Source organism: Lagopus leucura, unplaced genomic scaffold, assembly GCF_019238085.1.
Source record: "Lagopus leucura isolate 7727_CA_CO unplaced genomic scaffold, USGS_WTPT01 Super-Scaffold_100009, whole genome shotgun sequence".
Classification (NCBI taxonomy): domain Eukaryota; kingdom Metazoa; phylum Chordata; class Aves; order Galliformes; family Phasianidae; genus Lagopus; species Lagopus leucura.
In genome coordinates, this window is record NW_024962266.1 from 8,137,429 (window position 1) to 8,164,411 (window position 26,983).

At 43.1% G+C, this 26,983-nt stretch overlaps 2 protein-coding genes across 5 annotated transcripts; one reads left to right on the forward strand and one right to left on the reverse strand.

The window, feature by feature from the left end:
• The first annotated feature begins 613 nt into the window (after window positions 1–613).
• On the forward strand, window positions 614–13,689 carry LHX9 (LIM homeobox 9). Of its 4 annotated transcripts, XM_042873878.1 has the most exons (7): window positions 614–682; window positions 941–1,059; window positions 2,549–2,751; window positions 3,544–3,899; window positions 7,854–7,859; window positions 8,737–8,939; window positions 10,066–10,325. In XM_042873878.1, exons 2-7 carry the CDS (start codon window positions 943–945, stop codon window positions 10,321–10,323), a joined length of 1,143 nt encoding a protein of 380 aa, XP_042729812.1. In that variant the 5' UTR covers window positions 614–682; window positions 941–942; the 3' UTR covers window positions 10,324–10,325. The 4 variants fall into 4 exon arrangements, with proteins under 4 accessions (XP_042729812.1, XP_042729811.1, XP_042729813.1 ...); XM_042873877.1 differs by lacking the exon at window positions 614–682 and having other exon boundaries at window positions 886–1,059; XM_042873879.1 differs by lacking the exons at window positions 614–682; window positions 7,854–7,859; window positions 10,066–10,325 and adding an exon at window positions 13,312–13,689 and having other exon boundaries at window positions 886–1,059.
• A 10,969-nt stretch (window positions 13,690–24,658) lies between these two features.
• LOC122180992 (heat shock transcription factor, Y-linked-like) lies at window positions 24,659–26,444 on the reverse strand. The gene is made up of 2 exons (XM_042873051.1): window positions 25,932–26,444; window positions 24,659–25,021 (listed from the first exon to the last, which is right to left on the reverse strand). Exons 1-2 carry the CDS (start codon window positions 26,442–26,444, stop codon window positions 24,659–24,661), a joined length of 876 nt encoding a protein of 291 aa, XP_042728985.1.
• Between the last annotated feature and the right edge of the window lie 539 nt (window positions 26,445–26,983).

Here is a 26,983-nt window from a genome sequence, read left to right on the forward strand (position 1 = left end):
GAGGGGAGGGAGAGCAGGAGAGAGATTAGCCAGGAAGGAATGCGCCGCCCGGACCCCTGCGCGCGATGACCGCTGGCAGCCGGAGTGGCGAGGGACGGGGGGAGGCGAGGTCCCGTTTCGGCTGAGGGCGGGGGGCCTCCCGGAGGCGGCGGGGCGGGCTGTGCCCGAGGACCGTGCGGGACCCGAGCGGAGCCGCCGGCTTCCGCCGCTCTCGGAGCCCCGATCCCGGGCGCGGAGTCCCCGCTGTACGGAGTGGCCCCGGGGAGCCCGGCCCCGCCGCCGCCTCGCGGGACTCGACGTTTGGGGGAGGTAATAAAGCCCACCCCACCCACAGGCCCGGCTGCGATGTTTGTCGCTGCTTGCCCATCACTAGGGGTTGAGAGGAGTATGACAGGTCTTTGTTGTCTGAATAAAAATCAGTGGCGGCTCAAGGGAGAGAACTCCTCCTACTAAATTATCAAAAATGGGCTGGCTTTAGTCTCTTAACAAATTGGACAGAGCTCCGGAAGGCAGCAGTCCCAAATCCAACCTACAGGCACTGGGAACTTTAAAGCAACCAGGGACTGCTTGAAAATAGCACTTCTTTTTGCTTTCTTTGTATTCAAAACTATATCCTCTCCCGACCGGTTCTGCCGCCCCAGGTCCGAGTCTCTCCGGTCAGGAGCCCCGGCTCTCCAGAACAGTAACAGATCCTTTAGCTCGTTTTTCTTCTTTGATTTTTCAAACTAATTATTATTACGTTTTCTTCCCCTTGTTTGTTTTCCGCACACCTTCAGGAAGCCCTCGGTGCTTGAGCAAAGAGAAGCTCCTATTGCAACCTCCTTCCCTGTGCCGTGCGCCTCGGTGTAAACATTTTGGATGATCTAAAGACTCTGGGGTCTGTATATGGAAATAGTGGGGTGCAGAGCAGAAGAAAATACTTGTCCTTTCCGTCCCCCAGCCATGCTTTTCCACGGGATCTCCGGAGGCCACATCCAAGGAATCATGGAGGAGATGGAGAGGCGATCCAAGACCGAGTCCCGCCTGGCTAAAGGGGGACAGATGAACGGCCGAGAAACGGTAAGAAAGCAGCCGGCCCTCCCGGAGGGGGGATCCCTGCGAGCGTGGGCCCGCACGGGGCAGTTCGGCCTCGGGGAAGGGAGCTTGCCTGCCCCCGTCCTGCCCTGCCCCTGTCCCGCTTGTGCAGCCCCGACACTGTTGCTGCAGCGCAGGGCGCTGCGTGTGCCGGGCTCCGTTAGTCGTTTGTTTCACAACTGCTGCCGCGTGTGCTTTCTGGAGTAAGGGGCAATGCGTGAAATCGCAGCAGGGACGTTTGTAAAGCCGCTGCAGCAGCAGCCCTGTCCGGCCGCCGTGCCCGTGGGAGAGGGGCTTGCAGGCGGGCTGCGAGGCTGCTCGCACTCCGTGCCCCCCGGCACCTTCGGACGGACCCGCAACCCGCGGCCGCTCGTTGCTCGTAACCATTTTTGGTCTCGAGTGCGGGACCGGTACGGAGGTGCTGCTCTTTCCGAACGCAGCGCCGGCCGGTTATTCCGTTTAGTAGCATCTCCCCTTTCTAGTGCCGGGTCCGAGGTTTTCATTAATGTCACGGCAGATGGAGAACGGGATCCCTTTCTTCCCAACTTTGTGGGGCTTCCGCCCTCCGCGCACGAGGAACAGCGCACAGAGTAGCGGCCTGCAGCCCGCCTTGCCGCTTCAGCCGCGGGGTCTTCTCTCTCTTAAATAGCTCCCGCTTTGTTCAGCGAGAATTTGCAATGTAAATTCCACTCACTTTTTCAATTGCTGTAAAAGGGGGCGAGGAAAACGACTTCAGATTTTAAAAATGAACGCGGAGCCGCAACTTTAAAACGGTTGCGACTTTCGAACAAGAAGTTCGGGGCGTTTTTTTCCCGTCCGTTTCTCAGCAGGCGCCTCTCGGAGCCTCCCGGCCGAGCTTTTGTTGCCGCGGTTCCTCTACCCGCCTTTGTCCCGAGCGGCGCTCCCGGAGCTGCCCGGGAACCCGCACCGCTTCGGGCCGAGAGACGCGCGGTGGGGCTGAGCCCGGGCCGCGTCCCTGCCCGGCGGGGCGCTGAGCGTCCTCCACCACTGCCCCTCGCATCGCCACCTGTCACCTTTCTTTGATTTCTGCTTTAAAGTGTTTGGTTTTGCCTAGCACGGGGTTAGGCTGTTCTAAGCATGGAGAAAATTTACCAGAAAATTGATTCAAGCATGCACCCTCTGCCATAAACTTCTAGTGTGGCAAAACGGTGTTTCTCTACTTGAAAACGCCATTCTTCGGGAGCATTCTAATATCAGAATGTGAAAGCGATGGGGAAACTACTGACTTAAACTTCAGAAACCCTAAGAATCTGCTTTTCTCCCCTCGCTGCGGCCTAATCAGCAGCTTTCACATACTGCAAAGACACGAGCTGGTTAGGAGCGGTGTGACGAGACAAACGCGAAAGCTGAACCCTGATGAGCTGAACTTGGTGGCCCGGGCCCGAGAGGGTCCCTTTGTGCAGCCCCAAGGCCGCCCCGCTCCGTGTCTGATCCCCGCGCTGTTGTTTTGCAGAACATGCCCCCCATGAGCCCCGAGAAGCCTGCTTTGTGCGCCGGGTGTGGAGGGAAGATCTCAGACAGATATTACCTGCTGGCTGTTGACAAACAATGGCACCTCAGGTGTCTTAAGTGCTGTGAATGTAAACTGGCTTTGGAGTCAGAACTCACCTGCTTTGCCAAGGACGGCAGTATTTACTGCAAGGAGGATTACTACAGGTACAGCAATCAGTTCTCACGGGTTCAAAATCACGTCCCCTCCCCAGGCATTACGAACCGAACCGCTCTTTTCTTCCCCACGGGAAGCTCGCGAAGTAGCTTTTTTGCGGCCAGCTACCCCCCCACGCGTCCCCTCACAAAAGTCTCGCACGTTTACCCACCGGGCGGGCGGCCGGGGGAGCCGAGCACGTGGCGGCACGGGAAGGGACTAAAGAGCCGAGCCTCGGGCTCCCGCCGCTCCGGGTAAGCGCAGGAACGCAGCCTGCGGCCCAGCGGAAACTTTCCCTCCGACCGCCGCGCTCCGCATCCCCGGCGCGGAGCGGCCGAAGGGCGGCGGACAGCGGCGAGGCCCGCACCGTGCGGAGCCGTGCCCCTCGCCCAACCCCGAGGAGACGGCGGCTGGGGCTGAGCGGGGGCCGTTCGCTCGAACGTTTGGGCTCCCCCAGGGAGCCTCCACTCCTCCGCGGCCTTTCTGGTCTCTAAACGACCGAAAGGATGGGGCCGCTTCGTTTTCTCCCCTCCCGCGTTTCTCTCCGCGCTCTGGCGGCGGGGAGCTTTTGCTCGCCGCAAGATCTAAGCGAACAGGTCATCCGGGCGGAAAACTCGAGGCGTTTGCCCGACGGCAGCGGTGCCGGGTGTCTGCGGGGACTGCGGGAGCCGTCCCGGGGCGGGGAGGGACGTGCGCGGCCCCGGGCTCCTTGCCGACCTCCCGCGGCAGGAGCGAGGCGGACAGCGCCGTGGCGAGGTCTTCCTTGACCTTTCTAGTTGATGCCCACCGTTCGTTTCCCTCAGAAGGTTCTCCGTGCAGAGATGTGCCCGCTGCCACCTTGGGATCTCAGCCTCTGAAATGGTCATGAGAGCCAGGGAGTCGGTTTATCACTTGAGCTGCTTCACCTGCACCACCTGTAACAAGACTCTGACCACGGGCGATCACTTTGGCATGAAGGACAACCTGGTTTACTGCAGGGCCCACTTCGAGTCCCTTTTGCAAGGAGAATACCCCCCTCAGCTGAGCTACACCGAGTTGGCAGCCAAGAGTGGAGGGCTGGCCCTGCCCTACTTCAACGGCACGGGCACCGTGCAGAAGGGGAGGCCCAGGAAACGAAAGAGCCCTGCCCTGGGAGTGGACATCGTCAACTACAACTCAGGTGGGCAGCTCACCCGGCTTCCCCACCCTACCCCCCAACCCGTCCTCGGCTCGGAACGCTCTCGGGCTTCCCCTGTGCCGGGTGGTGTGTGGGGAGCTCAGCCGGGCCCCGGCTCGCGTAACTATTAGCAAATCAAACCAACGGCTCTCTGAGGGTTGGAGTTTTGTAGGAAAGCTAACAGCAGCCCTCCTCAAAGGCTGTCTGTGCCCATTAATGTCAAACACTCAAACTTAGCCGCTTACCAGGGTAAAGACAAAAACAGCAGAAAAAGCAGAGAAACACCACACCTTTCTCTATAGAAACCTGGGAGATACCGTTGCCATTATTTGTGTTTCATTAACGAAAACACTTCATCATTTAGATTTCAAAGTATAAGAGTCCAAAAGGATCAGAGAAAAAAAAAAAAAAAAAATGTAGAGCAAAAGAAGGCTAGAACGTGGCCAGCACGATGTGCAGGCAGTCAGAGCAGGTCTCCGATTCATAGCACTGAACTCTCCAGGCGAAACAATCCCGGTTTACTGGCACATAAACAATCAAACTGCACAAGAGGCCAACGAATAAATGTTGTTCCCCATAACGAAGCCTTAACAAATGTAATTAACAGGAACGGTTTCTGCTCTCTTAACGGTAGAAAAGAAACGAGTGTTGGACTCCATTAAATTTCCTCTCTTTCCGCCACTTCAGTACCCACGCCGTGCCCGAGCACCCCGTGCTAGGGGCTGGAGGGAAGGGAGATTTACGCGCTATCAGGCGCTTTAAGAGGAGTTTCGTTAGACGGAAGCCGAAAGTAGAGAGGACAAACCCGAACAGAAAGCCCCCGCCTCCCCAAAATCTTGGGGAGGAAGAGCAGCCTCCGGAAGGGACAGCGGGCAGGGAGCAGGCAGCGGCTGCCCCAGGCGATGCGGCCAGGGAAGCTCCGCGCCGGTTTCAGCCCCCTCCCTCCGCCCCAGTTCGGGCCGCTGCTCGGAGATCCGTGAGCAGCCCACGGCTCCCCCCGCACAGACTGCAGCCCTCCCCGGCACGTCCTCTGGGGCTGCTGTGAGACGGGCCGCGGCTGGGAACGGGGTGGCTGTGCGAGGCTATTTCATCTCCTCTGATGCGTAGACCTTGGAGCTGGGGTAATCACTGCGCTAATTGTTCCTTGTTAATTGAAGATGACATTGGAATCCCTGGCTGCGGAGCGGTTTCCAATCAGTCCTGAAAGCTGCTAAAGAAAAGCGAACCTGTGGCACAGCCCCGGTTCATTCAGTGCCGGCCCCTGGTGTGGGGGGGGGGTGAGTCCCCATCTGCCCGCTCTCTCGAATTCTCACTTGGCCACCCGAATTCCCCAGGTCCCCAAACAGAATTATTTCTACGGATAAGTTATCATTAGAATTAGGATCAGAAATGTTGTGGGTATGATAAGACACCCCTGACGTACTCAACAGAGACGTTACTTGTGAACGCGGTCACAGTTTTTGGGTGCGAGTCCTGAAAGTCTCCTTCGTTACAACCACAAGGGTTGGAAGATTCACTGACTGCAAAATGAGATTAAAACCCACTGCCCACTATAAAAATATAGCCCATTTCATTGAGGTCTCACCTAATTTTGAACAAACAAACAAAGAAGACCGCTCTAATTTGATGTCTTACGGTTCATGTAGATGGCTGAGGAATTTGATCTGGTTGGGCTGTATTTTTTGCTTTAAGCATTATCTAGCAGTGTCCAGTGCTTACACATGGTCATCAGAAAATACAGCCTGCAGCCAAAGCATGCATCTGGTGCAAACGAGTCCAGCCCATTGACCTGCCGTGCTGCAGATCCAAGGGGAGGAAAACAAGCCTCTGACAGTTATGAAATGAGTTGCAGTGGATGGAACTATTTCTTGAAAGAGAAGATAAAGTTTCTCAATAATTGGCAGCCACTTCCTACACGCGTTTCCCATCCTTTGCCCTGCACTCTGGCATCCTCCCTTCCACATCCCATCTCCCAGGGATAGCAGCCTGCTGCATGCCCGCACAGCCCCCAGCACATGTCTGTCCTGGACCGTGTGCTCCACGCCAGCAGACTCTGCTCATGCCGAGTGTGCTCCTACAGCTCCCTGCTTCTTGGGAACAGGGCACTTCCCTCCCCAGGTAAAGCGAGGCCTGACGAAGCTGGCTGCATTGGGATGGCAGGCCGTTACAGAAACAAATCAGACTTCTAAAGCCAACCGGTGCAGCTGACCCTGATTAGGCCAACAGCCCCACAGAGCTGTGCGCAAAAATCCGCATAGTCAAAAACAGCCCCCATGATCAGGCTCAGATCTGCGCATGAGTTTTGTTGTGGAGGAGCCAAGCATGGGGCCAGGGTGGGAAATGGGCTTCTGCTGCCGCACCTATAACAGCTTTTCTATTTTGCATGTTGTTTAGCAGTTTGATTTCTGCTTCTCAGCTGTAAAGTGGAAACAACAATAAATAACTCAAAATGTTGTGAGCTAAAGCCATTCGCGCTTGTGAACTGTCTGCAATTAATGTGAAAAAATGGAAGAAACTATTCAAAACTACTTAAAACATTCAAAGCTTTCTCTATATTACCTCTTATATCATAGAATTGATATATATTTTGAGGCAACTGTGTTGACTTACAGCTCACAGGATATAGAAATGAGAGGGTGAAGAAGATTTACCTAGGAAAATATTTTACACAGCTGTTGCTCCAAGAGCTGCTTACTTTACTTCATAATAAATACGTGTGTGTGAAAAACTAAGAAGAGTTCACTTGAAAAATTCTTGGCAGTAGAAAGCAAAGAGTTCTAGCTCTTTCCAAAGCAAAATTAAATTAGCAACTCCCTGATCCCATTGCAATGAAATAAGCAACAATATCTTGCCCAATTTTCTGCTTTCTCCTGGTTCTCCAGGCAACGGTATGAAGTTCTGCAGGATGATGTGGCAAAGCCACACAGTGCTGTTTCACCTGTGTAAAAGGGAGATGGATCTGATCACTGCATGAACAGGGGTTGTCTGAGAATGCTCCCAGCTCCGTTCTTACTTTCTCTTGAAAATGAAAGTCCAAACAAAGTAGATCACAGATGAAAAGAGAAAAAAAAAAAAAAAAAAAAAAAAAGCAGCAAGCAGGACAGAGGAGTGTGAGGAAGTTTGCTTTGCTGCCATACCCCTGAATGATCCAGGAAAAGGAAACACACAAACAGCTTACAAATTTCGGATGGAAAACCTGAGGTCTGAATCTGGTGATCTGCTTTATGGCAGCTGATGAGTTACTGCCCACACAATTTGACTGAAGGCAGTGTGACTACATGTGAAAACAAGGAGTAAATGTAAATCCCAATCTATCCTGAAATTGTTTTTAAGGTAAATTTCGACTCCTGGTGCTTTCTGAATTGTCAGTTTGCTTTGTTTGAAAGTGCAGATAGACTTCTCACGAAGACTAGAAGCAAATCTAACTATAATTAAATATTCACCTGATTTTCTGTCAAAGCGTTGTCTTAACAGTGTCTGTTCATGTTGATTTGTCATATAATTCAAAAGAGAAAACACCTTCAAGAAGCTTTCTATTTTCTCTTGGTTTCAAGTTGTTTTGCCTGTTTTTAGCTCTGTCAACATCAGCCTCTCTCTATTGTCTTCTCCGTCTTTCTCTCCTCTCTTTTTTGAGAAATTGGGATCAGCTTGCCCTAGTAAATAATCCACTATCTGAGAGCCAAGAGCTGTTCAAAAATTCAAATGATCAAGTAATGAATCTTGGTCTAGTTTACACACATTCTAACTTCTTTTCAATTCAGTTCAGTCATTAGTACTCCTTGCTATGATTATGTGTTCAATCTTCTCCTGTTTAAGTGAGCTATCATTACAAAGTGCTATCCTGAAAGTAATCCAATTGTTTTTAAGCCAAAGAGAAAAAAAACAGGTGTTTTTTTTTTTCTTCTTCTTCTTCTTCTTCTTCTGTTTTTTTTCCAGTATTGTCGTGTCTTTCCCCAGTGCTAAGTGGTGATGCTACAAGTCCATGAACAGCTGCCACTCTAGGGTACAAAATCACATCCAGAGAAGTGTAATCTGGAACAAAATAATCTTTCACAGATGCTTTAGAAATCTGGAATCAGAGAAATTGGGGAAAGTCTTTTAAATTTTGGAGCCACTATTTACTTGGTTGCTTGGAGGAATCTCGTTAATCAGTACCAGCTAAGAGCTGCTGCTGGGTGGGACTGAGATGGAGGGCCTGAATCAAGCCTTGACCAACTACCTTCTAGAGATGCTTTACAGAGGAAAAGTTTCCAAGAAGTTCACTTAAAATCTCAGGCAGAGTCCAAAACCATTTATTTTATCAGCAAAGAAGTCCAGATTTTCTGCTTTCCTGATCAACTGTCATAACAAACTTTCCTGCTGTACATCTTTTTTAAAGGTACTTGTGATTCGGAGGAAGGCTTAGGAACATTCAGAATGCTGGCTTGACCTTTATTCTTCTCTCAAGCTAAGAGTGTTTCAATGAGTGAGATTTCAAAATCTGAATGAGATTTCAAATGACTCTTTGGATGCCCAAAGCAAAACCATCACCACAGGGAAAAGACTTGTTTGAAAATAAATGCCAAAGAAGAGATAACTTTCCATGCCTGCCCTTAGTAGGTAAAGGCCTAGGGGACATAGCATGTTTTAAGTATAAGAAAAGGTCATCTTCTAGTTCTTTTTTGTCTCATCTAATTATCACATCTATACTTAGTCTTGCACCATGTTAGCACTTCTTTTCTTTCTTGCTCTCTAGCTTGCTTCCTAACCTCCAAATAGTACCTTAGCCATGATTGTTGCCTCGATTCCTTTATCATCCACGCGGCACAGCCACTAACTCGCTGCTTGATTTATCGAACAGGTTGTAATGAGAACGAGGCAGATCACATGGACAGAGACCAGCAGCCTTATCCCCCATCCCAGAAGACAAAGCGCATGCGCACCTCCTTCAAACACCACCAGCTTCGTACCATGAAGTCCTATTTTGCTATCAACCACAACCCAGATGCCAAGGACCTCAAGCAGCTTGCCCAGAAAACAGGCCTGACCAAGAGAGTTTTGCAGGTAAGAAGCCACCATCGCAGGCTTGACAGAATTTTCCCCTACTGCTGCCAGTCGATAGCATTTCCCATATGTGTAACAAGAGCAATATATAAATACTTTTGCTAGTGTGTCCCTAGTGGGTGTGCAGAGGGGTGTGGTATTACATGACGGGAGTGCCAAATGTATACCTGAAGGCAGCCAAATACTGAAATGTGATTTATAAGTAGTTGCATCCTCAAGATGAGGAAATTGTCTCCAGAGTCTATGACCTGGGGGACATCCTGGGATCTGTAGTCTCTATGTGCTGACCTTATTAAGGACAGAGGTAGCAAATCTACTCATTTTACACATACTGGGTGAAGCCCTTGGGCTCTTGAGAGGCAGTTAACGTGGCCCCTCAGTGAGCAGATCCTCAATATACAGGAGGCAAGCTTTGACCAGTACGATCTTCCAGGATCAGCCTGTTCCCTTTTACTACCAAGGGCCTCCATAGCAAAGTTACTTCCCTGTGAAAGAGCTCAGCAAATGACATTAACAAAATCTGCATAATGGTGTGTGCTAGCTCAGAGAAGTTAAAGTGAGGTATGTGTTGTAAGCTGTGTGCAGAGAAGGGCACTAATCTAGGGACAAAGAGAATCTATTAGCAGTGATTGCTTGTCTGTATTCCAAATCACCTAAAACACTTTCAGTGAACCCTGCCAAAGAGAAGGACTAGGTAACCGATATCAACAAGCTGCATGACAGGGACAGTGTAATTTCCCCTCCTTCCTTGTCAGTCTTTTAAAATGATTAAGATAAACTTTAAGCCTTAGCCAAAATCTGCTCGTTCACCCTTTGCCTTCATCTTTGAGTCTCGACCCTAAAACTCCCCAGGCGAAATGAACACCAGTGGCCATGCAAAACGTTGCCTCTGTCAGGCGAGTGAGCGAGCAGATTTCCCAGGACTTGGCACTGGGCCCCGGGCCTTGTGCAGGGCCTGCCTGTGAGCCAGTACCACCAGTAGCAAGCCAGGCTGTAGAGTGATGTGGGCAACTTGCCACGCAAATCAAACATCAAAAAGATGGCGTAAAAGCAAGAACAAAGACATACAAACAATCAAACAAACAAACAAGCATCGGTAAAGAAATCCATTGGGATTGGTTTGCAGGTTTGGTTTCAAAACGCAAGAGCCAAATTCAGAAGGAACCTTTTGCGGCAGGAGAATGGGGGTGTCGATAAAGCGGACGGCACCTCACTTCCGGCACCGCCCTCCGCAGACAGCGGCGCTCTCACTCCACCCGGCACTGCGACCACTTTAACAGACCTGACCAATCCCACTATCACTGTAGTGACATCAGTGACCTCTAACTTGGACAGCCACGAACCCGGGAGCCCCTCACAAACTACCTTAACGAACCTTTTCTAACATTGCCGTTTTTTTTTTTTTTTTTTTTTTTTTTACTCTTACTCTTCTTCTTTATTATTATAATAATTATTATTATTATTATTTTGATTATTTTCAAGCCTTTTTTTTTTTTTTTTAAACAAAATAACAAACCCACAAAATATTTGGGAAAATAAACAGCTTGATGTGTAGCATCTGCAGCCACTTGGCAAATGAGTTTGAAGTAATATGTTGCTATAATAAACGAACATTTATTGTTGATAAATTGTACTCAAATTTTTTTAATTCATCAGACAAACGAAGAGAAGTTCTGAGTCATTCTAATAAGTGCCTCTTAAAATTGTATGTTACTTATTTCCACAATCTTGAAAAAAACATGAATACCACTACGACTACAAAGCCCAAAAGTTTCTTTTCTCTCCCTGATAATCAGCTAAAAGTCAGTATAATCATAGACAAAAGAATGCTGCTTTCACGATTGTATGTTCACTTCCAGAACCCGAGATTTCCTTTTATTTTTATAACACATCTAAAAGTTTTGTACGATTTATTTTTTAAATGTAGACAAATAAATACAACATGGATTAAATCGATGATGTAGCCAGACTGCAAGTCCCAGTGCTTCTTTGTAACGCGTTAGGGCCATGGCCGACCCCCCGGGCACACTGGGAGCCCCACGGGGCCCAGAGCTGCCCTTCAGCCCTGCACCCGGCCCACACCGAGGGCTGCACCTGGTGGGGGCCTGGAGTGGGGCCCATCCAGCACAGCCGAGGATGTGGGTCTCCGAGCTCACCTCTGCGAGTTACGGAGGGCAAGGGTGGGAAATGCCCTTGCGGAATGAGCTCGCTGCTGTAAGGGTATTGTTAGAGCAGAGCAGCAGCTCGAGGTGGGAGTCCCTCTGATCTGACATATTGCACAGGGAGGGCTTTTCCTTCTGCTCTGCAGTCAAATGGCACAGGTTAAGAATTAATTAAAAAAAAAAAGGGGACAGTTTGCTGCTCGGCCTCCGTGCCGTACTACTAAAGCAAACAGGGGTGGTCCAGCTACTTTAGCGAGCACCGAAATGATTGCCAACAATGCACAAGCATGTGTACTGTTAAAGGAGCTTTTGATAAATCACAGTTTTTCAGGGAAATGGAAATAAGCAAAATATAATTTATTAAGAAGTTTAAGGAACATGATTTTAGTACGATTTATTCATTACTATTTTGAATTTACTGTAGCTGTTTTCTGGGATTGTATCAGACTCTTTGTTTAACACACAAACTTAAAATCTTTAGTTCCTTGCTATCTTTAACATACGCTTTACCTTTTTTTAACTTTGTATAAAAGGAAAAAAATGTTAGCAAAAATTCTTACGAAATTGGGAATTGGCAGCGGATAATTTTGAAGCAGATAAACTCAGAAGCCTTGTGGATGCTGATCTCAATACATTTCTTAGTTTACAATAGCAAACTTTCTTTTTTTTTTTATTTTATTTAAGCTAAAAGTCTGAATGGTCTGGGCAGTGGTGAATGTTCATTTGTATCCTTTTATTGTAGTTGAACACCAATTAGATTGTGGAGAGTCTCAGAAACAAAACCGAACAAAAACCAGTCAAGATCTATGTCTTGCTTTTAGTGGATTGTTGAGAATAACTTTGCACATATACCCCACTTTTTAGACACCATCAAATCTCTTTTTTGGTGGTCAAAGTGGCTATTTAATATATTTTAAAGGTGTCCTTTTTGGCTGTATAAATGTGTGGTTACATATTGACAGTTCACTGCCCACATTAAAGTGCATTATTGTAATTTTTGCTCAGGGTTTTTAGAAAATTAGCACAGAAAAGTAGCTTATTTTTAAAAAAAAAAGATGATGGAAGAGATGTTAACACTGTAATAGAAGAAAGGTGTGTTTGCCATTATATATTTAGCAAGTATGGTTATCATCTTCTACGGATATTAAATCTTGACTTTTCCTATTTCTATTATCTTATGGGCATTTACCACTAACCAGACCAAACAACCTTGGTAAGGCTGAGATCTTTATTAATACACTTTTACAGGTAAAAATATTGATACTTATAAATTTTGTTCTTTGACAGAACAATATATGGTACTAGAGATCTACTTTATTAAGTAGACTAATTAAAACTCAGTTCTACTATGTGCCTTATGATATACCTTGGGAGTAAGTTTGTGAAAAATCAGGATATATGTGTTGTTTGTTAAATTAACTGTTTTAAGCCCTTTTGACACCTCACTAGTTTTGTACTGTTTTACCTCTTATTTCTGAAACTCTTTTTATGGTGTATCCTGTTAGAGGGGACAAACATGTCATAGAAAGCAGTTGTGCACTCTTTCAGATATAGTTGATAAATCCAATAATCTTATATATTGAGCTTCGTGTTTATAGTACAGTAAGTGGTCTAGCAAAATTGTCCATGTTTCTTTGTTTATTGATAAATGCATTGTATAGAAACTATTTCCCCTAAATATTTATGGACCAAACAATTGTGATATATCCTATTAAATTTGTGTGAATAAACCATTTTGAATCTAAGGAGTTATTATTTCCCATCAGTTTTTATTATTATTATTTTTTAATTTAAAGCCTACATGTTCCGGAGTGTCTCTTTGCTTTTACGGTACCTGCGAACAATTGGTATTAAACATGCAAACACGGCCTTTTAAGTACTCTAAAACAGGGTCCCTTCTTAGGTTTTTGATTTCTTCCTATTCAATGTATGTGCTACTGCTGGTGCGATTTAGATGTTAGCCTCTTAACCCCCTTTTTTGAACATGCCAAGTAATGCCCCACTGATTTGATATGGAAACCCCAGCATAGGCTTCTAAAAAAGTCAGAAAGCTAGCAACTAAAGTAATTGCATGACGAATATAACCTAAATAATATGATGAAATGAAGCAAGATTTAATGCTAGGTGTATTGAACACAAGCTAGAATTGCAGACCCCGAAAAGCCAGGTTGCTCTGTAGTTTAATAAATTGTCACTATGATTTCTTTCAGGGAGAACAAATCATGGGGCATTACAGCCAAACATCCCGACGTTTGAAAATTCCCTAAAGTATTAAAAGAAGGGGAAAAGTTTGATCGGAAATCCACTGCAGTGAAGACAAAGACAATATTAGGTTATGATAATCATACATTTAAAAATCTATTGAGCCAAAAAATAAAAATTAAAGACTTGATGTCATTTCCTGAATGTTAACAAAACATATGTTATTTTATGGTGTCTAATTAACAGAACTGGAGGCTTCAACAAATTGTGTGGTATTAAAAACAAATTTAGAGAAACTATGTATAAAACCAGAGCAACCTGGCAGCAATCTACCCAGCCCATATTCGAAGAAAACTTTTCTTTAAAAATATCACATTTGTCAAGCACAAGTACTTGTAAAATAAAATCTGAGTGCATTCATTCCACTTGCTTGCTAGTGTGTACCAGTCATACCTGTTGAATGGATTTTTGTAAATTCAAAGAGAGCTTTTCACTCATTCCAAATCATAGGAATCAAAACCCAGTAACTTTAGTACTATTGTTTCTGAATCCTTTTTTTTTTTTAATGAGACAAATCTGCATGCACTTTTCCATCTGTCACATATAGTGTACATTTCTGTATGATGAATTTCTCTTTGATGTTTCTTGTATAATAGCTTTCATTAATAAACATTTTATTTGATGCAAACATAGTTAACTTTATGTAAACACTTAGCTAATTGTTCCAGCTAATTTAAACTTTTCTTTTGAAAAAAAAAAGCAGTAGAGCGCAGTTCCAACACGTTATATATATAAAATCAAAAAGAATGCGGTAGCAATACTGTTACACAGCGAAAAGTATTTCTTTTGGTGTTTACCTTTTATTTTTTTAACCTGCTGTATAAAACTGACACTTTTTTTTTTTTTTTAAATCCCATCGGCATCAGCAGTAAAACAACCCCGAATTCTTCTTCCATATCCGAAAACATAAGCAGTATGTAAAACTCTCAATGACTTTTAGAATACATGGATATAATTTGTGGATCCCTGAGCTGTTTACAAGGTCACTATGCAATGAGCAAGTACATTACAAATAGTTGCTCCTGAGATTCCCAGTCTAAAAGGCAGATGATTTTTACGAGGCGACAAGCGAGTGTGACAATAACCAATTATTAGTAATGAGGTTTTGTAAGCGTTAAGCAACTATTTGCAGAAAGATTTTTTAAAAATATATTCCTATTTAGCTGTATAGCCAAAGCGTATGTTAAACAAATTAACATATAAAAACTTGCCAGAAAATCTTTCATTAAGATGACATTTTTATTATATACTAATGAACCCTATGTAAACAATGTAACTTTTATGAATGATGGACATTAAATATTTCACTTACGTGTATCCTCAGCATTTTGCATGTTTTCTTAAGCTCTTCCAGTTTCTGAATTCTAAAGAGAAAACCATACAATTATTAACAACATAAGACAAAGTTGCATACAGATTACTGCAGCGATCTCTGGAAACTGGTAACCAAGAGTGTTCTAACGGCAATAAAAAGGTATCATTTATTGGTGGCAATTATGGGAAGTATTGTTTAAACAACGGTTTTATAGTCTGTTGTAAAGCTCTGTTTAAAAAGGTTAGCATGGAGGACTTAATTCAAATCAGCTTGATCAGAAATTTAAGTATACTGTGAGATTCTTAAACCGAGCCTTATGTGCATTTATTGCTGCAGAAAAGGAGGCCATGCAGAAAAGTGATCATTCCTATCTCAGCCATAATGTGGTTTCCCTGTGTTGTCCACAAGAAAATATTACGAACATTAATTATTAAACCCAGTAAAGATCTAGGGTGGTGTTTAGGGCACTGAGAAAACTTACTCTTGCTAATTTTTCTTTTGTAAATCACTGCATTCTTTAGTCAGTTGGAATCCTTCTGTACCATTTTAATGCTTACAAACATATTTCCAGTCTGAATTATTGTCCATGTGCTGCTTTTCTCATTTGATTTAAATTAGAAAAATAAATGAATTAAACGCTCCCAACGAAAAACAAGCTCCACTGAAGTAAACGGCAAAATTAAATTAACTGATTAAAGTGCAACCAGGAGAATTTTGTGTCTCCTTGATGATTAACGATATCAAGGTTTCATTTCTTAACAGTGCTATTGTTTGTCTGGGGATAGTCCTGCATTTAGTGCTCTGATTCGTATGAGTAGCTGCATTTGCCATTCCAAGGTTTTTTGCAAGATAACGATATCTGTCCCTTGCATTTAGAGAGTAAACATGTTGAAGGGGCAGCATTATACTGGAAAGAAAAGTAAGGAATAATTTCAGACAAGATTTAAGAGCATACAAGACAAACCTGAGTTTTCACTTGTCAGAAGTGAAATGTGCTAGGGTTCTTCCTAGTGGATGCATGCCCACAGCTAGATGCAGCAGTTCATTTCACTTCTGGTCTCAAAAAAGAAGTCAAATTGTGCACTCCTAGAACATCTGACTCAGAACTATTCACTAGAGGAATGGTTTGCAGGGCTGGGTCAAATGGCAGAAGGCTGACACCAGAGCTCACTGGAATCGGTGAATTTTCTCTCCCTGATCCTGTGGGCTTTGAGCCAGGAGCTGAATGAACATAGAGACTAAATTATTCTCTTGCCTCTTAAGAAAGCATAACCTTCAGAATGAGATAGAATATATAGGACAGCAATGCCGCTCTGTTCTTTAGATTTCATTCTTGAGAGCTGCTAATGCAAGCACCTGGCACATGCATTCAATTGACTTCAAAATATTTCTTCCTCCTTCACCCAAATACAGGACACAAATTATACTGCTGGAAATTCCAGAAGCTATTATAGTGTTGGAGACTTTATTCAGTTATTCTGCAGTGCTGAACAATTCTCCTGCACTTCTCAATTGACACAGACTTATCTTGACACATACCTATATACATATCCTTGTCTTGCCTTCAGATAACTAGTACTTTCATATCTATTTAAGTCACTCAAACCTATAGGAAGTAACTCTCCACGCTCACACGTTCTAGCTAAAGCAGTTGTCATAATTTTTATTTTGTTGTTCCTCCAAACTAAAATATTTTATCCGAAGCAATTTTAGGTTATGAAATTGCACTTTTTTTGTATGCTTTTTTTTTTTTTTTTTTTTTTTTTTCCATAGCTTTGGTTCAAAAAACTGTAGTGCTTGAAACATCTACATGCATGGATTATTTTGCTATACAGCTTTTCCTGTATTACCCAAAAAAGCAAAGTCACTGGAATCATTGAATTTGTGGCCTGCATGTTTCTCTATAAATGTTTTACTCTTCAAATAGTTTTAATCATAAAAAATGATATTAAATGCATTCTATTTTTTCTAGTGTGATAAATATTAGAAATGATACCTTCTTGGCTGCACTCAGCTTTGGAACAAGTGTGTTTCTCCTTTTGGAAATGGAATTGTGAGCAAACGTCCTTTGAAATTTCTGATACTTGCTGCTGCTAGGAACAGAGGGGCTAGACTGAAGTCCTAATCTAGCTTAACAAAAATCAGTGCTATTTTCTGTTCTGCCTTCTCTTCTAACTGGACTTTAACTGACGCTAAGAAAAATGCCAGTACTTATTTTAGTGCTAGAAAATAAAAGTGAGATGTTTTCTTTTGTACTTCAGTTATGCACTTCAATACAGATTTCTGAGTCTGAACAGATGCACGGTGTCTTGAGTATATGAGACTGCTGCATACAGCAGATAAATAACACAGGAATGAACAGCCTAAGAAATGGTTATTGGACTAGAAATGTAAGCAGTCACAGTGGGAAATGTGGTGATTTATCATCTTATGAATCCTTACTTCACCCTTTTCCTTCAGGAATTTGTACTCAGCTGAGTATAAATGACCAACTCACTTTCTGTGGCCATATATAACTCAATGCTATGACTGAGATGCAGTAGAGAACAATCCATAACAAGAAATTCTCAGGAATAATTACCTCAGCAAAATAACAAAATATTATTTATGCAATATCCTAATGACAGTAAATAAAACACAACAGCAGGAAAACTGACAACGTCGGTATCATATCTTAATATGATGATTTGACCAAACAAATGCATATCCCATCACTCCAACGAAGTATGCAGTCTTAGCAGAAGGGGCAAGATAAGCTTAGAAACTAGCCAAAAAGTATTCACTCACAGGTGAATACTTTTCATCTTCAAAGGTACTCTCATAATTACTGGTCATGCAGCTGTTGCAATTGAATAGACTGTATCTCACATCTTCTTTTCTGGTTACCCAGTGCAGTATTATTTGACTTGATGAAAAAAAGTGGGCTTTGGAGAAGGCACTGAAATGGACACTCTGAAGTGCATGAATGCCACTGTGTGCCTGCAAGCATATTTGACAGGAAATACTGCACAATTCAGACTCTTAATATCAGTCTTAAAGAATTTACTGCTTTCTTTTTGCTTCTTATTTATTTTTATTTGAAAATTCCTTTCTTTTTGAGTGTGAGGCTACCTGAGCCTTCACTATATTAACTGAAATAATCTTTAACCATATTTAGTAATTTTTTTCTTAATAATCAAACCCTTGGACAAGTTTTTTTTTTTTTTTTTTTTTTTTTTTTTTTTTTTTTTTTTTTTTGAATGGTGCAGAATGTGAATCACATTGGAACAAATTAAGAAGTTACTGCTACTTTTTATTGTGAACTATTAGAAAGAGGTTCTCATCTGCCCAGGAATGCTTTCTGAGCACAGCAATGATGTAATTGTTCCAAGTGAGTTAATTTCTTCTGCTATTTGATGTGCCACAGAGAACTAGTGTGACACTAAATAGGTAATAATCAGAAATCAGTGCTTCAAAGCACTAGCCTAAAACTACTGCAATGGTTGTGGATGGACCCAAATTGACAAGCTCTCAAAATCACAACTTACCACTGAAACGGAGGTGATAAAATACAATATGGCTTGGAGTGCTTATATCATTTACAAATGACACCCAAGTACTGAGATCCTGCTGTCTCATAGCATAAGTACAAATGTAAAAATCTTAAAAATTGGGTTCTGCAACTTATTTCAAACTGTATTAAATTCAGTGTGATTTCAAGAACTGACTTATAAAATCTGGTGAAATCAAGGGCATTATGATTAATTTCCTTGGATTTCATCATAGAGTCTTTCAATGTGCTTTTTAGCCTCTAGCAAAACTGGAAAACGAAAGAGAAAAAAACAGCTGTGCAGAACTCAGATTCAGTTCAGAACAGTTCTGAAAATGGCCAAAGGTTTTGTTTGTACGTAACGTTTTATTTTTTTGTGATTATTTGAACAACAAAAGGCACCAGAGGAAACTAGGCTCCCCAGGAACCAGTTCGGACAGGCCTCTCCCTTCACACTCTGAAGAATTTTGCTGTTAAATATTTTGTTACAGAATTTTTTTTACCTCAAGTCGGTTGAATCCTCTAATATATATATATGTATATTTTTCAGTGTACTTGAGTATTTGTGCATCTGTACCATTTTTAAACAAGTAAACCTGTCTGCGCAGGATCCCACAGGCAGTACCTCAGCACCACAGGTCTGCGACAGCTGTTGCCACCAGCACACCCTAAATGGACTTTACCTTATCCCAGCTGCTTTCCTCACACAGCTTTTATTCAGAAACTGTCTCTTCCATAGGATGAAAAAAGAAGCAGCTCCACAATGGTAGAAAGTAGAAAATGAAGCACTCCTGAGTTGTGTTTCCTGCTCTTATTCTGCGTCTTCACACAAACCAATGCCCGCTGCCTGCATCTCCCTTTCCCTACTATTTCCATGTCAATCAGAGTTTTTGGGAGGCACGACTATGTATTAAGCCAAATTTCACACACCAGCAAAGGCCAAAATCACCACCCACAGCCCGAGCACCGTTGTAGTGCCTGCCTCCTCACTGCTCGCTGCGGGCTGCGCTGTGCCTCAGCCTGCCTGTGGCTCTGCCTCCAGCACGACTGCTGCCTGGCGATGACGGGGAGAGGCAGACTTTAGGTAAGAGAAGGAAGGCTTAAATGGTTGGGTCAGTTCTTTTTCCTTCATGGCTCCTTTCTGCAGCTCGAGTCCCCTCACTTTCCCTCTCAGGGCAGCGCTAATGAAGTTGATGAAAGCTGCTTCAGGAGGAAATGCTAGAAAAGATTCCTGCCCCCTGAGGTCCCTTGGTGTGCTGCTGGCTGCCCCTGGCTCTTCTCCGTGTGGCACTGGGCCAGTCACTGCTGAGGCCAGCTGGTGTCACTTGGGGTCATTCTCCTGAAATTGCTCTGATGAACGGATTCTTCTTCATGTAAAACACAGAACAAACAACTTCAAAGGTACAAAGTATTTTGAGTTTTATACTGTGAGGAAAAAATTATCCAGTTGAGAATAAAAAAGCAGCTACATGCTAGTAGAAGAAAAAGTCTTTTTTTCCCCAAGCCTTTGTCAGTCACTTTCTGCTTAAAGCTTCATAGTTGCCCAGGAGATAAGGAAATACAAGTGAGATGCTAAATGAGGAATGCTGGAACACACAGAGGTGTCATTCAGCTAACATTAAACAGTTTCTGGGATTATGCCCACTGAGTAGAAATGTTGCGAACTGAACAATGGCAATTTAGAATGACTTGCAATAAGTAACACACATTTTCTTCTCCCAGTGTTATGTGATTCCACTTTGGCTGGGAGAAAAGCACTTCCAGCGGACTGAGGGAAAACCCTCACGTGGTGCTGACACACTGCAGTGCTCACACACGAGGCGTACTCTCCAAGGCCAAGGCCATGTTGCTTTCCAGGTGTCACTCAGGTACCAAGAAAACCCAAGCCTGAAATACATTAAATATATTTTTTAAAGTTCACCTACTACTAATATCAACTGACAAAAGCAAGGAGGTGAAGCTTTCTTTCTGTTCTAAACCTTTGAATGGCTTGCTGGAAGCTGGGTAAAGTTGTTGGCCTAGTGCGGCTCCACGAAACACGCTATAATACTAACACACAGCAGAAGTCTCGTATGGAAAAACTAGCTTATCTTCCTTCTTCTTCTTCCAACTTGCATCCACATGCTATGATCCCGATCCTGGAAATATTTATGCATTTCTTTAACTTGTTCTGTCTGATACTACTGAAATTTATTTAAATGGAATTATTTGCAGTACTAAGGATGAACAGAGGCATAAAACTGTAAAATCAGTTTAATGTATAGTTTTTAGCAACCCTGTTTCTTTCTAAAGGAAAAACTCTCCGTCGTGTTGCTAGAGTACTGGTGCTGAATCTGCATAGCTGCTGAATTTTGCTTTGTTATCAGTTGCTTAAATTCGCTTAGGAATTAGCACTAGCATAGTTGGAAGCTGCTGTATAAATGGTCAATACTACAAATAGTCAGAAGAGGAGACTATAACCTGAAAGTTTTGCACATACATCACCGTCATACATGTGAAATACATTCTGTATGTATGTTCTTATTTTGCTGACTGACATGCACTGATAAGGCCTAATTCTGGTATTCCAGGATACAGCAGGCATTATTTTATCTATGCTTCCAAATTATGTTGCTTAACATTCACCACAACTTTAAAGTAGTTGTATGAGACAGATAGTGATAAAAGAATGAAAAGATTTTGGGATTTATTGCTGATGTATGAATACAAAGCACAGTTTTTATTTATTTATTCATTTATTTTTGTCTGAGCATTATAAACAATGGGCAATAACCAGCCTTGGCAGCTTTTTGAATACTGTACAAAAAGGTTGTGGTTTCAAACTGATGCCAATATTTCTGTGTTGTTTTTTTTTAATTCTCATTTCCTTGCTCGCAAGCAAAAGGAGCTCCATGCTCCTTCCCTTTAGGTAAACACATCCGAGCAACTCAAGGCTTCTGAAGGGAAGCAGCATCCAACAATCTTTTTACAACTATGCTAACAGCATGTAAAGCACAGTTCCACCCTCCTTGTGCAGTTCCACATGGTCACCTCAGTAGAATAATGGTTTGCCCAGAGCATGAATTCCCTTGGGTGGTGACTGTCAATTGACTCCAACTGTAAAATGCAGTGAGAGCAAACAGTGGTGGGAACACATGCTGATATCCGCATCACTGCTTCCCTGCACAACGCTGATGCTGACATGTGTCAGGATGCTGGCTACCATCTCCTCCCTGGCTAATAGGAGAGTGTGTCCTAAGGTGCTTCTTCACCTGTAGTACTAATGGCAGTCCTGTTCACAGAGACTTCTTTTCAGATCTTCCAGAAAGCCTTTATTTTTTTTCCTTTTTTTCTTTTTTTCTTTTTTTCTTTTTTTTTTCCCCCTATGTAAAACCATTTGGATAACTGACCCGTTATTCATGTCAGAAGCTGTGGCCATGGAGAGTATATTTTGTAACATTCTACTTACACTGTCGCATACAGATGAAATTGAGAATATGTGCAGAATGATTCTGACCCTAGTACAAGGTAAACTCGAATCCTCTGTGATCTGATATGATAATGACAGGAAACTCAAACAGGTAAATATCTGACTTCCCCAGGAGGAAGTGATGTATGCTTGAATTCAGGTGATGGTGAGTAATGAGCGGAAGTGTTCAGAGGCTCAGCTCTGCAGAAGATAGTCCTGTCCAGTGTGCAAGTTCCTTTGTGGTAATGTCAGCTAACTGTGACCATACACATACCAATGCCACTCCTGTCATTAATCAAGTTAGGCAGTGATTACACTTGAGCAACTTTCATGACAAGCAGGCCTATAGACTCCAATCAGCAGATCCTCATCCTGGTTTTGCACTATGTATTGTTTGAAAGGGAAATAAGATCATAGATGAGTGTCTGCTGTTACACAGAGAAAGAAAATGATTGGAATTATTCAACATTGCTTGCAGCAATCCTCAAGTTCAGTAGCTCATGAAAGGCAGTAGTGCAACAGGCACTAATCAGGTGTATGTCTACTGCTCTGAAAGGCAGGGAATTGTTTCAGTTCTCTCACTGATGCTGGGAGACCTCTCCCATGCATGTGGGTGTTTCTATTCTGTTGCTACAGTACATCTATTATCATTAATTTGACATTATTGAAAGTGAAATCCAGTATGTGGATATTTTTACATTCTTAGTACAATAGCAAATGTATCAAACATGCTTAAAATTAGTGCATAATATTGAACTTTTATATGGCTTGTTCCCTGTGCACTGATACTGCACTGTTCTTCTCTGATGGACTTATTTGACTGGAATACTCACTGTGTAGACTGCAGAAAGCAAAGGAGGGAGTCTGATACACAGGTACAACATATGTGCTCTAAGCACCTATCTTATAGCATCTTCTTTCCTCAGAGACCTCCAGCTGCAGCTGTGAATCTTGAAACACTTTTTCCTATTTTAAATTTGCCAGTAACTGTATCACTTCAGTAAAGCTTTGCCCAAATTCACACTGGAATTGCAAACAGGATCAAAGTCTGTGGCGTAATTAAACCCATCCCACTCACAAGAATTCAATCACTTTTCCAAAAGCTACTTCGTATCTACAAAATGAGTTCGCTTGTATGTGCTATTGTCATCTGGTTCCCATTATCTAAGCTTTGAGACTTATATATGAGGAAACATTAAGTAAAACATTTTCATTAGACACTTTTAAACTACACAGGAAAATTGAGAAAGTATTCAGCAAGTAGGGCAGTAGGTTAAGTGAACTAGTTTTACCTAAGGCAGAATTTGCACCCTAGATCACATGGTGTGACAACGTGGCTGTACAATTTCAGACATAGCCAGAAACGACTGCATCCAGCTGTGTGGTAATAGGTTAGACTCCGGCTTCGAAGTCAGAGATTCAGTATGAGCCTAAACTTTGGGTTCTGTGACCTTCAGTTATGCTCTGAAGACTTGCTTTCTCCAGAAGTGTTTCTGAAGACCTGGATGATAGCTGTATACATACTACAGAATACTTGGAATTAAAATAGTAGTGTTGGCATCATGTGCTGCATGGGCTGCTAAATCCATATTGCCTTCTAAGTCTATAATGTGGGCTCTCTAGATTTAGTGATTCTTCACATTGTTCCAATTCCTGCTTAGTTGTTCTGACGTGGGCGTCTGGAGCAGCCATAAAAAATGTCAAGCTTCTTATGGATGCTCCACAGTCCTATAGCTGTGATGCAAACTTTTATTTGCTCCACTAGAAAGAGTTCTCATTTGCCAGCAGAATTTCAGGATGTATAAAAATGCTGTAGTTTTCTGTATTTTATCTTCAGAAATATTTATCATGTACTGGTGTGAAAAAAGAAGTCCAATTGGCCAAGGACAGGCCGAGTTCCAAAGAACAAAGGAAATGGAGCATTGTAGTGGGAATATGGACTATTATAACAATGCACAATTATCTATACTTAATTAAAAAGAAAAAAGAAAAAATGCATTCTCATGTGACATAGTAGAACTGTATCTGAATATCAGCATCACCATGCAAGTAAGAATTAAGATTTTTAAGAGCTTTTTAAGAATAGTAAAACAACAGCTTTAGCAAATGTGCTAGCACACTGGCAAGTAAGCTACTGCTTCCTGTGGTTTTGTACTTTATACATCCTCTAAAATACGGCCAAAGGCCTCTGGCTCATTTGATTAGCAGTTGCTCAGCTGTCTTGGTCTACAGCCATGCTTGGTTGTGCTCATCAATGTGGTTCTGCAGAATGCAAAGCAAGGATTAGTTTGGCTACAGGCTAACTCTTGTATAGTTTAAGTCAGCCAGAATCATGATGACTGGGGTTCTGAATGTTGGAAGTTTTGACACAAGCAGCTCAAATGCCCTTGGTTAATTATTTTTTTTTATTGATATTTCTAAAGCACCCATCTGTGTGGTATCAGTGCTCACCTCTCTTATGTTGGAGCAGGATTAAACGAATGTTTGCACCAAAAAGCTGCCCACAGCTGGAAGCCACTCATTTGCAAGAATCTCACTGAGGTCAGATTGGTAAGCAGAAGGGCAGTGCCAGGCACGTGTTGCTCACAGGTAGCTAAATTTACCTCAGTGACCACCACGGACCCTCACAAGCTGAATGGCTCATCAGAGGCCTCCTGTCCCTGTGCCATCATGGCATCTACCCAGAGAGGAAGGGCAGAGAAGGAAGGGGATCAGGCATTTCAGACAGCTCCAGCTGCCCACTGGCATGCCCTGTGCTTGCATCATTCCTTGGACCAGACTTGCTTCAAACAGTGCCTGCGTAGCATTTAGCAGGTCTTCTAAAACCTAGAGGGCAGGGATAACAATGGTTGTTTTAAAAGGATCAGAGAAATGAAAACTGCCTGAAGACATGCCCCTGTCCTTGGGCACAGGGAGAGTAACTGTCAAACTGAAGTAACAGGACAGGACAACTGGAAAATATTCAGAAAATTTATTTTTGGAACTGCTATATTCACTTGATACTTAGCATCTATACTTTCTGAAGAATAAATTGTGTTGACGTCCAACCCCATCACCTGCAGCTCCAGTATCCGGTCCCAGCCCTGGTAGAAAAGGGCCGTTTGGTATAGAAGACACAGTGTGATACAGAGAAGCAGCAGATGAAGCAAGAACAGCATTGTGGATGCTACCAGGGAGCTCAGTGCCCACTGATGCAGCAGGGCCTGCTTTTTTCTTCAGAGGGCTTCTGCTCAGGTGGCCCTCCTTCAAATCCAGGTTCATCAAGAATGCACCTGATGCTCTCTTTTTTATACCAGCACTACGCTTGAATCTTCTTAGCAGATGGGGATAATCTCTCTTGAAATAGGGGTTGTAATAGTAGAGAAACTACAAAATGCAAAGGAGAAAATTTACTCACCACCATTTCAAGATTGGAAAAGACAAAGACACAATAACTAGTAATTAGAACCTCAGAAACAAGCAGAGAGGACTCTCAGGGGCATTTTAGACATGAATATGTGTGAATAAAATGTTATGGTACAGTTCTGTTAAGTACAAGGTCTCTGAAAGTAATGCCTCCTGTTTATTTCATTGGAAACCACAACAGACATAAAGCACAATAAAACTATTTGATAGAATAAATCTCAGCTACAAAACACTCAACACAGCCACCACCATTATCGGTGCATTTTTTTCCTGAGACGAACAAGAGCCTGAGTACCACGCTTGGGGAGATCCGCACAGCTGTCCAGAACCAGGCCTTCATTCATGTCTCTGTTGCTACTGCTGAAACACACCACCCACCAACACGCTGTGCTGACATCCAGCGTTTGGTCTCCGTAAAACTTGAGCAAGTGTCCATGAATGTCAAGGGGAACCATTTTTTCAGCCTTTAAGAACTCAATGTCACACTATTGCTTCGCATACATGTCCATGTCAGATGCCATTTTGTCAGACTGCCCGTCTACTGTTATGTGTCATATAACAAGAAAGTTTAATGGAATATCAGGGTGGGAGGTTCATCCTCTACTGCCACACCATGTAAACCCACTTCTGACACTACGGGGCAACATAATTCAATGGGAGACATTACTTTCAGAGCAGCCATTGTAGTAACTACCCTTGCTTAAACTCTTGCCATTTGAGAGCAGCAGAGAAATGTAATATTTTCAAAAGCATAACAGTTGGTTTAGAAACCCAAATACCATCAACTTTCAGACTGAGTGACCACCAATCCCCAATCCCACTAGTCACAAGAGTATTTCATGGGTAGGGGGACCCTAGGTGGACTATGTACCTTGCTAGAAGTGGAAACTGCTGCTTCGTCTGCTTGGAATTTAGCACGTGAAGCAGATCTTGGCAAATCTCCTTCCATAATGAAGAATCCATGAAGATGAAGCTGACGAATGAAAGTTTTCATGCTGCCAATGCTGAAAATTTGCAGACATCCTCTCTTTGCCAGCACTTCCCTTTTGAAGAGTGTTTCCTCAATCACTATAGAGTTTCCATCATCAGCCCACGAAATGGACTGAAAGTACTTGCTTTCAACAATTTCCCAGAGTTTTTTCAGAAAGGAGAAGGATGCAAAGTCATTGGCTTTGCCAGAGCACTTTTCAGAGAGATTAAGAGGTAGTCTTTTTGAGGAAGCTTCCTCACATGAACGTTGAGAAGTGTTTTCTGCTTTTATAGATCCTAAGGCAGCATCCTGAGCATCTGCTTTACCATGCACTTGAAGGACCGAAAAAGCTGAGGCTGCCGAGTCAATGTCCGAAACAGAAACACTTGGTGTTTCTGATAAAGATATCTCCATTTTAATGTTTAATTATTTAATGATTAATTTAATGATCAATTCTTCACTCAGGAATTTCTGTCCGTGTTTCTCCAGACTATGAGGTTTGTCCTGCCATCAGCAGGATGAAGCACGTGGCTCCCGTGGTGTGGGGAGCAAAGAGAGGACTGGGACATTCAGAAACATCACTATGGTGACTGTGCTGCACCACAGTGACATCACAGACAGGTGACTGCTAGCAAAATGTGGCAGTGACATACTTGTTAATTAAGGAAATATGATTCCAGATGTTTATGCTGCCTAAACTAATAGGAAAACAAATATCTATAATTTCCTGGAGGAAGACTTATTCATTAATATCTTTGTTGGGCACATTTCTGTAGGGACTTAGTTTCTGCCTGTGAACCTTTCTAGAGGTAGTGCTCCCTCTTTGATCTGCTTCTAGACAACTCTATGCAAACTTGATAAGCTTTCAGTTTTTACTGAAGATCTCTCATTTCTGTAGTCTAAGCTGTTGATTAAGCAGTACCTCTTTGAAACCAGTATGCTTGCCAATTTCT

Coding starts and splice junctions, on each gene's coding strand:
- LHX9 (XM_042873877.1), top strand. CDS start 886: ATGGAAATAGTGGGGTGCAGAGCAGAAGAAAATACTTGTCCTTTCCGT. Junction 1,060..2,548: donor AGATGAACGGCCGAGAAACG/GTAAGAAAGCAG, acceptor GTTGTTTTGCAG/AACATGCCCCCCATGAGCCC. Junction 2,752..3,543: donor TGCAAGGAGGATTACTACAG/GTACAGCAATCA, acceptor CGTTTCCCTCAG/AAGGTTCTCCGTGCAGAGAT.
- LOC122180992 (XM_042873051.1), bottom strand. CDS start 26,444: ATGGAGATATCTTTATCAGAAACACCAAGTGTTTCTGTTTCGGACATT. Junction 25,022..25,931: donor CAGTTTCCACTTCTAGCAAG/GTACATAGTCCA, acceptor TGCATTTTGTAG/TTTCTCTACTATTACAACCC.